Genomic DNA, 17,608 nt, shown 5'->3' with positions numbered 1-17,608 from the left:
CAGAACAAGTCACCTGAGACAGAGCGTTGACAATTTCCATCCCAAAATTTCTTTGAGAAATAGGCTAGCGATAAAGGCAGGCTAGAATGGAAAATTCAGTGCTTAACTGTGGTGGGCAGTAGACATTTTCACTATTCTAGATGGATTTTATTGCAGAGAATTATAGAAAATATTGAGGAACACTTTTCTTTAAAGCCATTTTCCATCGTATTTTTTACTTTGGTTTACAAACACCCATGGCAGCTTGGTACAGAAATGTATTTCACAGGGGGCGGGGGAAGGAGGGTTTTTTTTCTGTTGCTTATGTGCAGTTTTTTTATCGGCTGGGGGGGTCACTCAGAAGCGTTGTGCTACTGGCATTTTTGTGTTCAAAATTGGGCCCTGGAATGTTTCATTTTGGGGGGGCGGAAAAAGCAGAAAGAATTGCTTGGTTTTTGCATGTATATAAAAAAGCATAGATCAACTTCTGGGTGCACCAACATGGACAGACTTCTAAACTCTCAATTCTTATTTCATATATTCCCACTTTGAGTCCTTTGTGGTGCCAGAGCAATAGAAAGTGGCCGTAGTGTAAATGAGACTCAGGCCCATAGCATGTTTGCTCAAGTTTAGGCAGAAGTCTGGCATTTTGGAGTTCATTCACTTCTTTTCCTGGATGTTCCTTTGCATATGTTTAAAATAATTTTAGCAGCACTGGAAATGTCTGGCATTTTCACCAAAAACCCTGGTTTTGATAGGTCCATAACTCAGCTGTTTTAGTTCAGAGTGAATCAATTTCAAAATCTAATATGCACTCTAAATCTCATAGAGATGGCAGGAGATGCCTTTTCCTAGCAGTAAAATATAGTGCTCTGATTTCTTGAATTACAGCTCTGCCACGTTTAGAGACTTCATTGCTTGTGGTGCAGAGCCTTCCAAACATCTAACAGCCATGAAAGTAGCCAAATTCGAGCATGTGCCTTAAAGGCCTGAACTCTCAAAATGAGAAGATGAACAGGTGAAGTGTTCTAATTTATATGCATCAGAGTTTGGAAACAAAAGCCAGGCAAGAACTACGTTCAGTGTGTTCCATGCCATATACTGTGTTTGTTTTTTAATTTCTCCTCAAAATATGCACATAACTCATGTCAACATCTATAGAAAATACCCACATGTGTCCAGGGGCAAAACTGTTCTTGCTCTTAAGTGATTTAATTGGAATGCAGTAGACTGGTGGCAAGGGGAATAGAACTGAAGTGTTCCTCAGTGGTTCCACTCCAAACCACGGTCTTAGCAAAGGAGCTTATGGGAGTGCAGATAAAAGAAGAGGTTGTATAGCAAATCTGGATTGATGATAGACAAAATGCATACAGTCAGAACAAATCATGACAAACTTCCGTAGGGTTCAACCTCACTCAGGCCAAGCACTCATCAATCTGAATCAATTCCCAGCCTAAGGACATGCAGGATCAGGCAACAAAATATCTGCAGAAAAATATGTGGAAAAAAAATATGGAAGTCCAATGGTGAGATAGTGGCAAGTGTGATTAGAAGAGGTTGTAGGCCCAATCTATATATAACAAAATCCTTTGGCATTTTCAGACAATGGTTACCTCAGGTGGTTGACAGTCATGTGTCATGACGTTCGGTGCAATCTGATTTGTCTTATTTTACATATGTCTCTCAATGTGGGGTACTTTTTTGGCTGCATGGTATTTTCATAAATCCCTCTCATGCAGATACTGTAATTTGTAGTTCCACAGTCCTGCTGTGGCAATGCTTTCCGGTTAGAAGGAGGAAAGGTTCTCATGGTTGTTCGTGCGTCGTCAGCACCAAATTGAATGTGTCTGTGTCATAGTCAAGTATGAAACTTTCTAGAGCACTTAAAATTAGAGAGGAGCCTTAACATTTAGATCCAAATTAGAGTTAGGCTGCCAATTGCATTCAACACCAAATCAGGGCCGAGATTGAGGTTCACATGAATGGTGCAGAAATCTGGCTAGCTGTTCTTGTGATACTTTGGTCTCAACTGATGTAAATCTTTCCAGATCACCCATCCTCCTTTGTTCATTTTAAATGCACCTAATCCAGTACAAGTTGGGAGGGAGGGGGGAAGGACCTTCCAACCCAGTCCAGAACCAGCGGGGGGTTGGGTTCAGACCTGATTTTAAACCCCACTCTCCCTCTCTCTCCTCCAAATGTGAAGAGGTTTGGATTCGAGGTTTGGTTTATTTAAGCTCTAAGTCTAAACATTAGCTAAATAAATGAAACCCTGTGCCCTGTTTAATTTTATCTGTGCTTTGCTTTCAGGTGGTCCTACCATGACTTTTTCAATAGGTATCGAGTTCTTATGAAAAAGGGGGAGATCTCTAAAAATGACAAGAAGTTGATCTGTAAAACACTTCTGGAAAACCTCATTAAGGTGAGCTGGGATTGAAGCTTCAGAAACAATCATTAAAGCACAGAAGCTGTTGACACTGATAATATCTCAACTCACCTTCCCTTCCTCCCCATTTGCCTGCTGTGGCTGAAAATGCTGGTGTGCCCCTGGCACTCAGGAGTGTCTTCCAAAGTCAAACCATCTCAGAAGGAATAATGAGACTAAATGAGACATAGCATGAGATTGATTGATTGCATTCAAGCTGAAAAAGCCTTTTTTCTGCAATTGAATTCCACAGCTCGTTCGTGGACAGTAGATGATAGTGAGTTACTATTCCCACAAAACCCATTCCTTTTCCTTCTTACTGACGATTGGAATAAAATCCTATGCACACAGCATGAGGAGTCCCAGTCAAGAGGACAGAGTGGCCAAAGGGCCTCTCTCTCATTGCACAGAGACCCCCACAGCCAGTCACCAATCACCTTTTCATACAAATGATGAAGAGAAAATGTCGTCTGAATGGGAAATTCTTAATGGTCACATACTGTGAGAACAGTCTAGACACTGAGATTTCTTTTCCAATTATTTTGTTCTGTCCTTTTTTAAAAAACAAAATTTAACAAGCTCTAGCTGAGGGAGGTTCAGTTTGTTATTACTCAGGCTCCTTGGGGACCATTTGAGTTCATTTTTTAATTTAAGGATATTTTCCAATGATTTTTTTTCTCTGTGATTAAATTTTTATTTCTGAGGCCTTTTTTGTTGCTGAGGCCTCTGACAGGTTGGCTGGTTGTTTTCTTGGGGCCCCGGTCCTCCTTCAACTTTATTCACTGACACGTCCTGTTGACATCAGTGGGTCTGCTCACAGTGGGTAAAGTTAAAGCACATGCACACCTTTGCAGGATCGCAGCCTTGACTTTTTTTTTCTAAAGAGGTGATCTAAAGTTGCAAAATGCAGCTTTCGCATCCAGATTTTGAACATATGCTCAGTTTATGGGTTTGGCTTAGCCTGTTTATAAGGAGTGGGGCCACTTTTAGAGTGTTGACACAGATCTGGGTTCAGATTTTGGCACTCCTCTCATTTCCCACACAAGTTTGGGAGTCTTGAGCTGGAACCAAAATTTCAGAGCCAATCTCTTAAGTTTTGTCAAAATGGAGGAAAACAAGCTTTTGTTTTTCACCCTATCAGAGAGGATAACATGCCAAGAAAGTGTTTGCATCTAGTTTGCATATTCATTGACTAGAAATACAGAAACTGGAAACAGAAAGGACCAAGGTCCAGCAATGCCCATGCCTTACCTCATGCAGTTGTGATATTACATGAAGAATGCCCCTAGATCTGAAAACACCATCGGTTTTCCAGAGCAAGGTGACAAACCTTCATGGTCCCTGCTAATGCCTAGTTAGGACAAATCCCAGTAAGTTGCAAAACTCCCATTGACTTCAGTGGGACTGGGATTTGGTCCTTAACCCTTGTCAGCTGTTAGTGCAAATATGTGAAAATCGGGATTGTTGGGTTAAAAGAGTGAGCTTCGGCTTTATATACTGAAACTGGTACTGTGGGGATAAAGTTTGTTTAACCCAGTTGAACGGATATGGGAATTGAACTGGTAAATTTTATTCACTCTTGTCATCCTTATATACACTTATTCAGCATAGGCTCCTCAGGAAAATGTTTGTCTTAACTCAGTTTCCCTTATGCTTTTGAAAAGGATCCTGACAAGTTCCAGTTTGGACGTACCAAGATCTTTTTCCGTGCGGGACAGGTGGCATATCTGGAGAAACTGCGGGCAGATAAATTCAGAGCTGCTACTATCATGATACAGAAGACAGTGCGGGGCTGGCTGCAGAGGGTGAAATACAGAAGGATGAGAAATGCTGCAATAACAATCCAGAGGTATACACGAGGACACCTGGCTCGCAGGTAAGCATCATCCCTAGAGAATGACTAGCTGGGAACTATAGAATGGTGAAGAGTTCCAGCTCTCTTATTAGAACTACTCAATCATCTGATACCCCTTGTGTTATGAAACCTGGGTACATTCTTAGATTCCAAGGTCAGAAGAGACCATTGTGATCATCTAGTCTGACCTCCTGCATAACACAAGCCATAGAACTTCCCCAAAATAATTCTTAGAGCAGATCTTGATATCATAGGTACATGATCTGCCTTATCTTCAGAAGCGCTAAGCACCTGCAGTTGCCATTGACTTTATAGGGAGTTGCAGGTGTCCTGTACCTCTGAAAATAAAGCCCATTCTGTGTGTATGTAGACCATGGACAGTGTGGTGTAGCTGTAAGAATAGGGGCGTGGGAATCAGAACTCCTTGGTTTTGTCCCCAATTCTACCTGTGATTTTTGGAAAGGTCCCCTAAATTCTTTTGGCCCTGTCTGCTCTCTTTCATGTTTAATGCACTGTTTTACTGGTGTTGCACCTGTGTGTTTGTGTGTAGTGAAAACATGACTTGAAATGTCACCTGGTAGAGCTCACGGCAGAGAAGATTCAAGGATTAGAGATGCTGCTGGAGACAATGATGGCATTCAGGCAGGGATTTGAAGGTATAATACAGGAGAGGAGGTGATAGACAGCCCAAGTTTTGCAGACACCTGCCAAACAAAAGGACTTGAAGGATGGACGGCCAGAAGAGAAGGATGATCCATGGAAGAATGTGACTACAGGGACAGGTCAGAAGAGGACACTAGCTATTGGCGGTAAAATGGAGTTGAGTAACAGATTTGCTGCACTGGGGAATGAGGAGGAGAAACTGGCAGAAGGTGAGGAAGAAAAGAAGGGAAGCCAATCCTTGCAGAAGAGATGAAGATAGCCAGGGACCGAAGCCTATGGAAGAATGGGGATACGATGTACAGGGGGCTGTGACAGAGAACATAAAACAGATTCATGCAAACACCAGGGAGAGACAGGTGCATGTGAGCGAGGACTAAAAACTCCAAAGAATTGACAGGCATGCCACCAGACCAGATTCAGAAAACAGAAGTGTGTGTGCTCTGCCAGGAGCAAGGGCATCAGATGTGGATGTGAGGCTAAAGAGGATTATGATGGGAGGGAGGAAAAATTCCACTGATGGTGCTGCATGTCAGGATGAATGACACTGCTGGATTCCCACTGGAATGGATTGAAATGCTCAGCTGGGTAAGGCATTTAAAGAAATGGAAGCTCAAGTGATTTTCAGAGGAGCAGTTCCGGTCCCTAGAGAACAATGGTGAAGGCGTGACAAGATAATGAAGATCAACAGATGGCTCAAGGATTGGTGCTCTGAGGAAGGCTTTGGGATGATCGACCATTCGGACGCATTTACAGAAAGAAGACTCTTATCAACTGATGGGCTCTACTTGACTACCTAGGATATTAACCTTCTGAGATCAAGCCTGGCCCAATTGATCAGAAGGGCTTTAAACTGGGAGATGAGAGAAGGTTGAGAGACTCGTGAAATCACCACACCTGGCTTCAGTACTCAGGAGTAGGAAAATCCCCTAAATGAAGACAGTGAGGGATAACGAAACACCATAAGCTAGAAAACCTGGTGAGGTCCAAGGGAAACAACTGAGTTGCTTGCACATGAATGCAAGGAGCCTGGGCAATAAATTGGAGGAACTGTAACTACAGGTACAGGAAGTCAAATCAGGTATTACAGTGGTTACAGAAACCAGATGGAATAGCCCTCGTGACTGGAATACAGATATTGAAGGGTTTGTCTGTTTAGAGGAGAGAGAGCAATACAAGCTTGGAATTTCTTCAAATGAACTATACAAAAATCATTTGAAATTTGCATCCTAAATAAAGGGAAGAAACTAGTCAGGAAAGGCTCCAGACCCAGCTGGATGAATAACCACTTTGAAAAGATTATTAGGAGTAAGCAATTTGTTCTGAAACCTTGCATACTGCTGAGGTCAGAATAACAGGTCTGTAATTGCCTGGATCACCTTTCCCGCACCCCTTTCTTAACTATAGGTGCGATGTTAGCTATTCTCCAGTCGTATTGTCCTGCCCATGAATAGATTTATTAAAAATCCTTGCTATGGGACTAGCAATCTCATGTGCCAGAGTGGGTTTTTGATACTTTATGTTGGTGCCTTCAACCCCATTTAAGATTTCTCGAGATTGAATTCAGTCTGTTAGCTGAATGGTTGTTGAGCAGTAATCTATTCCTTGGCTCTGAGTTAATGTTTTCCATTCAGAGGTGCTGCAAAATAAGCTGCAGCCCAATTAACCCTGTTTGTACTTGGGTGACACAAGCTGCTGTCTATTGAGCTAAGCTTACTCTTCAGGCATCCTATCTTTTAAACACGGTCAGTCCTTTTCTCCTGATTTACTGAGTGCAAGGTGATTTTTATCAGTTAATTTGGATGGCTGAGGTTGAGGAATCTCTGTCCCCTCAGAGATGACACACTGATTTCCTATAAATCCATCAGCTATATTGCTGATGTATATTTAGAGTTGTCCTAACTGAATTCACGCATTCTATTTGCAGTTATGAAATGTAACAACCTCATGGAAAATACAGTGATGGAAAACTCTATAATGCACAGAGCCAGGCAGTGGGATGATTTTATTTATAACAGTCACAGACGTCTCACGTAGTGGCCACAACTCATGTCCAGTCGGTTCTTCATTATTATCACTGTAGTGCGCACGCGATCTAATCAGGGCTTTACGGTGCCAGGTATTGTACAAACACATAGACATGGTCCCTGCCCTGAGGACCTTACAGTCTAGTTAAAGTTGAGGCATAACAAGTGAGTGTGACGAATAGGAGGGGAGGGAAGGAGGACGACATGGGTAGCAGTAATTAATCTCACCCAATTACGTTGATTCACATTGTGCAACATTTGACAGTTACACACATTTTTAAATATTATTTGTTTGCGTCCCACCCTCTCACTCCTTTTTGCATAAATCAGTTCAACCCCATCCCTCAGCCTACCTATATATAGGCTTCTGGGGACATGTTGTTTCCAAGACCTTGGCCCTGTGATGGGGAATCAGGGAAGGCTGGTTAGCTCTTGCCCTCAGCTGTGGGGGGAACGTGCTGGGAAGACACGGCCTTAAATCCCTTAGTGCCCAAGAGTGTGCTGCCATAATGCACACTCCCTGGTATTGCTAAGAGTAGAAATAAAGGAGCACCTAAGGTGTTGGGGCTGCATTTCCTTTGTATCAGCTGATGAGGAAACACAGACCTTCCATGTGAATGGCATATCTTAGTAATGTGCCTTCATAAGGTAAGGTTTGCGCAAACAGTATGCAATGGAAGAGGATTATAGACCTAGCACAACCCAGGGAGAAGGAGGATGTATGGTACGTTTCTCCTGACAATTCCAAAGGAAAGTGAAGATTCTTCAAGACCTCATTGAGACCCTGTATCTCAAGCAGTCACAACATCTAGAGCTGGGGTGGGGGGAGAGCGGGAAGAGGGGGAGAGAAATCTTACTACTTGGTATTCCATATTCTCGTTCTATCCTGATGGACCTTACCTCAACCCTCTGCTTCCTTTGAGATGACCTTGCTGTGAGATCCATCTCTTTGTGCTGGGTGCATAGAGAACGGTGTAGCTGGATAAACAGCCCTTTTCTCTTGGTTATTAAGAGGTTCCAGTTCTGTGGGATGCACTAAGGCATTGTGTGCCTATAAGAAGGGAATGCAAGGGCCCGTACAAAGAGCCTTTTTAAAATTTAATGTTGACAAAAAGTTTAGCACAACTTGTAAAACCAAAGCAAATACCTGTGTGATGTTTCATGCTGAGGGCAATGAATACATCATAAAATCAGTGAAACAAGCTAACCATCAAACTAAACTGTGGTTTTATGGATATTTATTAAGAGATTTAACAATAAATTGTTCATACATTTTCCCCATGTAGTCTCAGAATGTCAGCGGCACACAAGGGTACTAACCACTTCCCAAATTATCCACTGTGTATGAATCGTTTGGAGTCCTGCTCATGAATGTTGCCAAACCAGTGCACATTGCTTTAAATGTCAAATCAATTTGCTGCTGTTTTGCTCAATGTACTTGTAACCAGTGAACATGCTGTACTACTCTTGTTTTTGGAAGTAGGGGACTGGAATAACGAACCTTGATGATGATGGCTTAGAGTTTTGAGGATTTAAGACGGGGGGGAAAAGAAACCAAGAGAGAGTGGGAGGGAAAAAATAAACTTTTTTAAAGAGAAGCACTAAAAGCAGTTCCAAACATTACATTTGCTGTTTGTGTTTCAAATATCCCCAGATACAGCGAGCCTTTAATGGATGTATGCACATCACCACTAATTTAACAGGAGAGCTGGCATCAACTTCTTTTCCTGAGTTTACTGCTGTTTTTCTCTCTATCAAGTAGTGTCAAACTCATCAACAAAGGATTGTTTGCTAATGCAGCTTAATACCATCTATGGCAAAAACGTTGTGTATAGATATGGGTGACATAGTGGAATTGAATTAGTATTACCATAAACCTCTTCTTCCTTGCAATTCACAGATTGGCAGACCACCTAAGGAAAACAAGAGCTGCCATCATTTTCCAGAAACAATACCGAATGCTGAGAATCCTTCATGCTTTCCAGAAGATCCGCAACGCCACTATCACAATTCAGGCCTTCACTCGGGGCATGTTTGTCAGGAAAATTTACCACAAGGTACTATTACTTCACAAAATGTCACTGCATTGGGGAGAGATTCCTTTAAATTTATCTACCAAGAGTTCAGTCCAGTAATGTATTTGTTGAGGACGTTTTGATCTTTTCCCCCAAACTGTGAGGTTTTGTATTTCTAGAGTCCACAAGTATTAACTGCAAATATTGCAGCACTAAAGCTGTGCAAGCAGAAATGATTAGGCAGCAGCGCCTCAAAGGACTAGCTTAATGAAGTTATTCACACAAACAGATGCATACGGGCATAGTGGAAATGGGGAAATGTCATCTGATGTAACACATCCAGTGAAAATCTTACCTGAGGAACAGTGTACACGTCTGAGCCATGCTACTGTCCGTTAAAGTCAAGCCTAAATGAAAGGTGCCTAGTCGCTTTCAGATTTACTGCAATTGCCTATTTAATTAATGATCTCCATTCATTTTAATATGGTAACAGAGGGCTCAGTGAGAGGAAATAAGTGATGCTGATGATCACAATAAATGACAAAGGGAAAGACTGCCGGGCTCAGGAGATGGGTAATGGCATAGGGAACCCTCCACCTCAAAGTTATCAGCTGCCATCCAGCTCCATTTGTCATTTCCAAAAATGATTACCCTCTGATGGCTGTTCAGTGGTTTCAGTCCGGTTTCCAAAGGACAGGCAGCCATGTGACAAAAAGCATCACTAAGATTGATAATAAGTAAGGTCACTTGTACTCTGGGTCTAGAAAAGAGGTCAAGAATGAATGGGAATGTAGACTGAACTAGCCACTTGGGAGATCCCTGCAGGCCCCAGCTGATACCCATTGGATTAGGGAGTGGGGGGACTCGCACTGGCATTGCTCACACAATACCTGTTTTGTAGATGTCCATCTACAGGGCTGCTATTCTTTTTAACTATCCACTATTCAGGAGAACTCAAACCTTAAGAATCAAGTATTAGAGTTGGGTAGAAACCAAGCCTCTGGTTCCGGACACCCTCAAGCTTTCGGGAAGCTCGGATAGAGAGCTGGGTGCAAATGCAAACTTTACAGCTGATGTGTGGCTCCATGTATTGCCACATCTGGCACAGTGGGTTAGTGTACTATTGCCCTCAGAAGATCTCAGTGTAAAATTTCATTAGATCACTAAGTGAATTTAGCATGTCTCCTGTTTATTCCTTGGGAACAGCCATCCACATCTCTAGACCACCATACATTTGGCATATACAACACCCTGTATTCATGAAAGTGCCAAGATCAAAAATTACAGAGTGCTGTAAGTGAAGACTAAGAAGTATCAGAAGAGCTGTGTGGAGAAACTTCAATGGTGCCTGCCTCCTTAGTTCCTTGTTGTGCCCTGGATTCCTGTGTGACTTTGGGAAAGTCGCTTAGCCTCTCAGTTCCTCATCTGTAAAATGGTGTTAACAGCATCTCCGTACCTCACAAAGGTGTTGTGAGGGTAATTAATATTTGTGAGGTACTCTGATAGTATAGTGATAGTCGCCATATAAGTACTGAAGATAGATAGAAAATATAAACAGGTGGGGGGAAGCCCCCTCTAAAATAATAGCAATTAGTTGATCATTCATCTATTCTGCAACTGTTTTATTAGACTAATGTAAATCTGGGGTGATGTTACTTCAAATCCTTTTGGGGCAGAGGAGAAATGTGAGGGGAAGAAACAGGGCAGTGCTGTGCAGTAAATTCAATTGGGCCATTGTTACTAACCGATAGCAGCTTTGTTTGATGCTCCAGATTGTCTTGTTTCTACATGTTTCTCCTGATCGTCTTTTGTTTCTGCATGTTTTCTAGATCCTTTTGGAGCACAAAGCTACCATCATCCAGAAACATGCCCGGGCCTGGCTGGCTCGTAAGCACTTCCTGCGCTTCAAGTGTGCGGCTGTGGTCATCCAATGTTACTTCCGGCGCATGAAGGCCAGGCAAGAGCTGAAGAAACTGAAGATTGAGGCACGGTCAGCACAGCACTTGAAGAAACTCAATATTGGCATGGAGAACAAGGTGGTTCAGCTTCAGAGGAAGATAGATGATCAGGTGAGCCCCCGAGTATATTGGAACGACTTTGGTTCTGTTTCTGTCTTGCATGTATCACGCAGGCAGAATTTGGGAAGTGGATAAATGAGTGGCTGGCTAGACTTTATGTAACAAGTATTGTTCCAGAGTGGTTTATGTGGGGCTATACCTTCAGCACACCTGAGAATTTCAGCTGCTGCAGAATGTGGCTACCATGTATTCAATGTGACTTCCCATAAGTAGCGTGTTATGCCTTGCTGCCAATTGATGTATAGGTGAAGTTTAAGGGGTTGATTTTTGAAATATTGTGTTGTCTTCCATATGGGCCCTGCTTAACTTAGAGACTGCCACTCTCTGAATGATTTCAGGGTGGCTGCCAGCACTTGAGCTAGCTGCTGCCAGGGCATTCTCAGTGAAGGGTCCTCACCTCTGGAACATAAGAACGGCCATATTGGGTCAGATCAATGGTCCATCTAGCCCAGTATCCTGTCTTCCGACAGTGGCCAATGCCAGAGGCATCAGAGGGAATGAACAGAACAAGCAATCAGTGAGTGATCCATCCCCTGATGTTCACTCCCAGTTTCTGGCAATCAAGTGACCATCTTGGCTAATAGCTATTGATGGACCCTATCCTCCATGAACATACTTCCTGCCCTTGGTCTGCCAAAGCCAGGACATGCTGCAAAGTCTGTTAGTTGGGTTTTTTTTGTTTGTTTCCCCATCCGCTTCTGATCTGGAGGGAAGGTACAGTGGCTACGGGGTTTTGAACTCAGTGACTGACAAAGTGTTTTATTGGCATTGTGCCAATTAAACTTCCTTGTTTAATTCTGTTACTAATATTTTACGTGTGCCAAGAGATTACTGATTATGCTTTTGAGAAATGTAAATACAGTAGAATACTTGGTAAATGAGCAAGAATCACGGGAGTTAATGCTCTTGCTTAAGTTGTAGAGATTTCCTGCACACTGATGAGTAATGTGAAACAGATTTCACTGATCAATCAAAAGCACAAGAACAGGAAATGCTTGTTTCTCTGCATTCATTTACCAAGACTAACCTAGCTGTCACCATGTGTCACAGCTTGGCTAGCTGAAAAAATTGAAAGATGATGAAATCACATTCTGGAACTCAGTTTGACCAGATGTCTCATAGATAGTAACTAATATTTCTTCTTTGAGGTGTGTCCCTGTGGGTTCTCCACTTCAGGTGAATGCACGTTCCAGAGCCTTTGACCGGAGAATTTCAGCAGCAGCGCTCATCTGTGTCACGCATGTGTCTCCCCATCTCACGCTTTTGTTGGCACCTGTCTAGCGTACGTGAGCAGACCCCCCTCAGTTCCTTCTCAACCATCCTTGGCCTGAGATGGCGCTCCCAGCAATGATTAAAATCAATAGCTAGTTGGGGATTATAATAGTCTTTTAGCATTCCCGAAGCTGGCAGGCTCCGAGTCGAGAGGCAAACAGAAGCCTACCTCCTCTGCCACCGCACCGACAGAGCTGCCGAAAGATGTGGCACCGAGGCGCTCGCCACAGGCTATGGCACCACTTTCCGCTTCCATAGCAGACAGCGCTTGCATGTTGGCACCAACGCCTGCCAGCGCAACATCGTCATTGGCACCGACCCCCCTCGGCACTGAAACCACCGACACTGCACCATTTCCTGCACCACAATGACTTACTGATGTCAGTGACGCCAGAATCACCACGCTTCGATACCAGTGTATCTCCGGTAAGCACGGTCCCATGTCAACCCACCACACCTTTGGCTTCTCTATTTTCCAGCAAGGAGGAAGACGAGGAGGAGGAGAAGGGTGCTTTTTCAACACACCACTCCAGTTCCATCCAAACTACTTCAGCTTAGGCCCACCTGTAGAACCTAAGTCCTACCACAGGGTTGACACCCAGACTAGGTAATGGCCACACATAGATGCCACCACCTCTGCCATTCCCCATGCAGTGGCCCTACTGGGACCCCTGGAGGGCACACAAGAAACAATATGCCTGGCTCCCAAACTCCTACAGGGAGAGGATTAGATTTCCCCCACCACCTTCACTGGCTACACCATCAGAATCTCTGGAGGAAAGTTTTGAAGAACAGGAGGAGGCCCTGGAGCAGGAAACAACACCATCAGCCAACATTTCCGTCTCTTCCCCAGGTAAGGCCATAACGCTACGACCACCCACAGCTTGTGATGATTTCAAACATTTCCAGGAGCTCTTCAAAAGAATTGCCTATTCCCTAGAGCTCCCCCTAGAGGAGGTCGCAGAGTCCTGACACAAATTACTGGATATTCTTCAAACTTCATCTTTGTCGAAAATAGCGCTTCTGATAAAAGAAGCACTTATGAAGCTGGCAAAAAAACATGGCAGACCCCAGCAACAGTACCACCCACTTGCAAGAGAGCAGATAAAAAAAATTACGTTCCCTCAAAAGGGATGGACTTTTTATTTTCTCACCCCACACTGAACTCTTTCGTTGTTGACATCAATCAATGAGGCAAGACAAGACCAATCTAGATCCACCCCATATGACAAAGCATGGAAACAATTAGATCTTTTCGGTCTCAAGGCCTACTCATCAGCTGCTCTTCAATTTTGGATTGCAAATTACAGTGCACTGATGGCGAAATACAACCACACAAACTATTCCAAACTCACAGGCTTTATTGTTTACATACCGAAAGACAGAAGAGACCAATGTAAAGCCATCATCTCCGAGGGCCATCTCCTAGGCAGAAATGCCTTATAGGTATCTCTAGATGCAGCAGACATGGTGGCACACTCCATGGCCACAGCCATAGTTTGCATTGAGCTTCGTGGCTCCGCCTGTCTGGCTTCCTAAGGGGGGTACAATCCACTGTGGAGGACCTCCCTTTTGATAGCCAGAAGCTCTTTCCAACAAAGACTGACGAGTCCCTCCACACCCTGAAGGACTCTTGGGCAACCCTTTGTACTCAGGGGATATACACACCTCCAACAAGAAAAAACAGGGTAAATACTATCCCTTCCAGCAGACAAGGTCTGCCCCATATGCCCAACAACAGAAGGGATACAACACACAAAGGCACTGACAGAGACCTCCAAGGCATTGACCACCTGCGCCTCAGTCATTGGTGTCCCAGCAACCCTCTGCAAAACAACAATTTTGAGGGTTTGGTCGAGGGCCCAAGTGACCTCCCAGTTCCTCAGCGCTGACACCATCATTGACCATCCCCCATTTCAGACACTGTCTGACCCCTTTCTGCTAAGCATGGAAATCCATCACCTTGGACAAATGGGTTCTAGAAATAATGCACACAGGCTGTTCCATACCTTTCCCCTCCATCCCTTCAACTCATCCTCCCTCCCCATCCCTCTTCAGAGACCCCCTCACAAACATCTTCTGCAGCAAGAAGTAAACCACCTCCTACATCTGTGCTCCATGGAACAGGTACCATCACAACACAGAGGGAAGGGTTTTTAGTCCCACTACTACTTAACCCAGAAAAAGAACAGGGGATGGAGACCTATTCTAGACCTCAGAAAACTCAACAAATTTGCAAAGGTCTGGCAGTTCAGGATGGTCACATTAACAGTAATACTAGCCCTGGAACAGGGGAACTGGTTCTCAGACCTCGGCCACCAAGACGCCTATTTTCACGTAACCATGCATCCCGCTCACAGGAGGCTTCTCAGGTTTACTCTGAGGACAGAACGTTATCAGTACAAAGTTCTGCCTTTCAGCATCTCGACAGCCCCATGGGTGTTTTCCAAAATTCTTGTTGTAGTGGTAGCACACCTTCGCAAGCAAGGGGTAATAATATTTCCCTGTCTGGACGTTTGCCTACTAAAGGCACTCACCTGGGCACGTGCCCTGGACGTTACTCACAGGACAATCGCCCTCCTTTCACAGCTGGAATTACAACTAAACATGCAAAAATCAACACTGACACCCGTGCATAAACTGGACTTCATTGGGGCCCTTCTCAATGCTCTGGAGGCCAAAGTGTCACTACCAACAAACAGACTTGTCACTATAGTCAATCTGATCTCCGCAGTACTGAGCAGCCCACAGATAGCAACACAGACTTACCTCCAACTATTAGGTCATATGGCAGAAAGCACATTTGTGGTACGACACGCAGGACTTCTCATGCGCTGCATTCAGGACTGGCTAAAAATCATCTACTTTCCATAAAGACACAGCCTGAACAAGCACCTCACTGTGCCACTCAAAGTCAAAGACTCTCTACACTGATGGACAATGGACCCAACCCCACAACATGTGTGTGGGAGTCCCTTTCACACAGACTCCACCTTAAATGATTCTCACAACAGATGCCTCCTTGATCGGCTGGGGGAGGGGGGGCTCACCTATAGCACCACATAATTCAGGGCAGATGGTCGTCTTCTGAGACATTGTTGCACATAAACTTCCTGGAACTGCACGCAGTTTACAATGCATCCTTGCACTTCCTACCATTAATCAGAATTGAGACCTCAAGGGTAATGATGGACAACATTGCCTGAATGTTTTATATAAACTGACAGGAAGGAGCAAGATCACACTCCCTATGCACTGAAGCTATCAAATTGTGGAATTGGTGTATCCGGCACAATGTCAACATATTAGCCTTGTGTCTCCCAAGATGTTAAAACACCACAACAGATACATTAAACAGAGAGTTCTCCCAGGGAACGAGTGGGAACTAAACAACACAGTCCTGCAGAGCATATTCAGACACTGAGATCACCCATCCATAGAACTCTTTGCAACATCTCAGAATTGCAGTTCTGCTCGAGAGCAGGGTTGGGCTCCTGATCCTTGGGGGATGCCTTTTTCATCAAATGGGACACGTCACTGCTATAAGCATTTCCCCCTATACTCCTGCTATCAAGAGTGCTTCACAAAATAAGGACCAGAAAGGCCAAAGTCATCTTGATATCCCCCACATGGCCCAGACAAACTTGGTACTTGTACCTGTTGAGGATGGCAGTATGTAGGCCACGTACTCTTCCTCTTTTACCTAACATTCTATCGCAGGATGCTGGACAGGTTTACCACCCGAACCTGGAGAAGCTTCACCTCAGAGCATGGAACCTACATGGTTCCATCATGACAAACTGACCTGCTTGGAACAGGTGAAGGACATATTATTAAACAGCAGTAGGACAACCACATGTAATACTTACCTGCATAAATGGAAGAAATGTATCATCTGGTGGCAAAACAAACAAGCCCGGGCTGCTACCACTCCCTTACCAATGATATTAGAATACATATTAGAACTTAAAAAATCTGGCTTATCGCTTGGCTTAATTAGAGTATATCTCGCGGCTATTACCTCTTTTCACCACAAGGTGAATGGGATATCTGTATTTGCCTATCCTATAACTAAATGCTTTCTAAAAGATATCAGAAACGTTTAACCTGAAATTCGAGTACGTACCCACCTTGGGATTTGAACTTGGTTCTCTGCTGCCTCACCAGAGCCCTATTGGAACCATTAGCAACATGCTCTCTGACACACCTATCAAAGATGGTGGCTGCCTTGGTTGCGATCATGTCTGCTTGACAAATGGAAGAGCTAGGGGATTGTATGGCACACCTCCATACACCCATCTTTTTCAAGGACAAGGTCACCCTAAGACCTCATCCTAAACTTTTACTCAAAGTACCTTCTTCTTTTCACTTGAACCGACCGATCCATCTTCCCTCGTTCTTCCCTAAACCCCATGGGAGCAAATGGGACTCAATATTACATGCTCTGGATGTAAGATGCACACTAGTGTCCTACCTTGAAAGAACTATGCCCTTCAGAAAGTCAGAGGCTTTTCGTTTCAACTTTGGACCAATCTAAAGTTTCCGCTAGCTCCAAACACACTCTGGGTGCGTTCAATTTATTGGATGCATTCAGCTTTGTTACCAACAGAAGGAGTTACAACCCCCAGCGGGGATCCCAATCCACTCCACCAGATCCTTATCAACCTCAGTAGCCTTTTTAAACAAGCACCGATTATAGACATTTGCAAAGCAGCTACCTGGGTATCTGCTCATGTTCACAGAACACTATGCAATAGACTAGGCTCAAGATCAGACACACTGTTAGGACTTAGTGTATTGTCATCAGTTGCCCATGCAACTCTGAAGCCCCTTCCATCCGCCAAAGAGCACTGCTCAACAGTCACCTGGAATGGAGCACCTGTGGGGACATTCCTCAAAGAAGGAGAGGGTTACTCACCCTGTGCAGTAACAGGTTCTTCAAGATGGGTGTTTATGTGGGTGCTCCATTACCTGCCCTCCCCCTCTGCTTCGGAGTTCAATCTACGGACTGCACAGTAGAGGAGGAACTGACCGGGGTGGGGGGGGTCTGGTCATGCGCGCTAGATAGGCACCAAAAACGCCATGAGATGGGGAGAGTGCATGTGCGACCCAGATGAGCACTGCTGCTGAAATTCTCCGAACAAAAGCTCACCTGAAGTGGAGCACCCACAGAGATGCCCATCTTAAAGCACCTCAGTTACTGCTGATGAAGTGAGCCGTAGTTCACGAAAGCTCATGCTCAAATAAATGTGTTAGTCTCTAAGGTGCCACAAGTCCTCCTTTTCTTTTTGCAGAGG

General features: G+C 44.2%; 1 protein-coding gene across 5 annotated transcripts in view; it reads left to right on the top strand.

The window, feature by feature from the left end:
* MYO5B (myosin VB) overlaps positions 1-17,608 on the top strand; it is a 374,454-nt gene that overhangs the window by 274,466 nt on the left and 82,380 nt on the right. For all 5 annotated transcript variants that reach the window (XM_078852710.1, XM_078852708.1, XM_078852707.1 and 2 more), the window contains exons 18-21: positions 2,290-2,401; positions 4,069-4,280; positions 8,847-9,003; positions 10,791-11,030. In XM_078852710.1, coding sequence (XP_078708836.1) covers positions 2,290-2,401; positions 4,069-4,280; positions 8,847-9,003; positions 10,791-11,030 — 721 coding nt within the window. The remainder of the gene's footprint in view (positions 1-2,289; positions 2,402-4,068; positions 4,281-8,846; positions 9,004-10,790; positions 11,031-17,608) is intronic.

This window comes from Lepidochelys kempii, chromosome 5 (assembly GCF_965140285.1).
Source record: "Lepidochelys kempii isolate rLepKem1 chromosome 5, rLepKem1.hap1, whole genome shotgun sequence".
Taxonomy (NCBI): Eukaryota; Metazoa; Chordata; order Testudines; family Cheloniidae; genus Lepidochelys; species Lepidochelys kempii.
The sequence above is the reverse complement of the archived record's forward strand: the minus strand, read 5'-3'. Positions and strand labels throughout refer to the sequence as shown.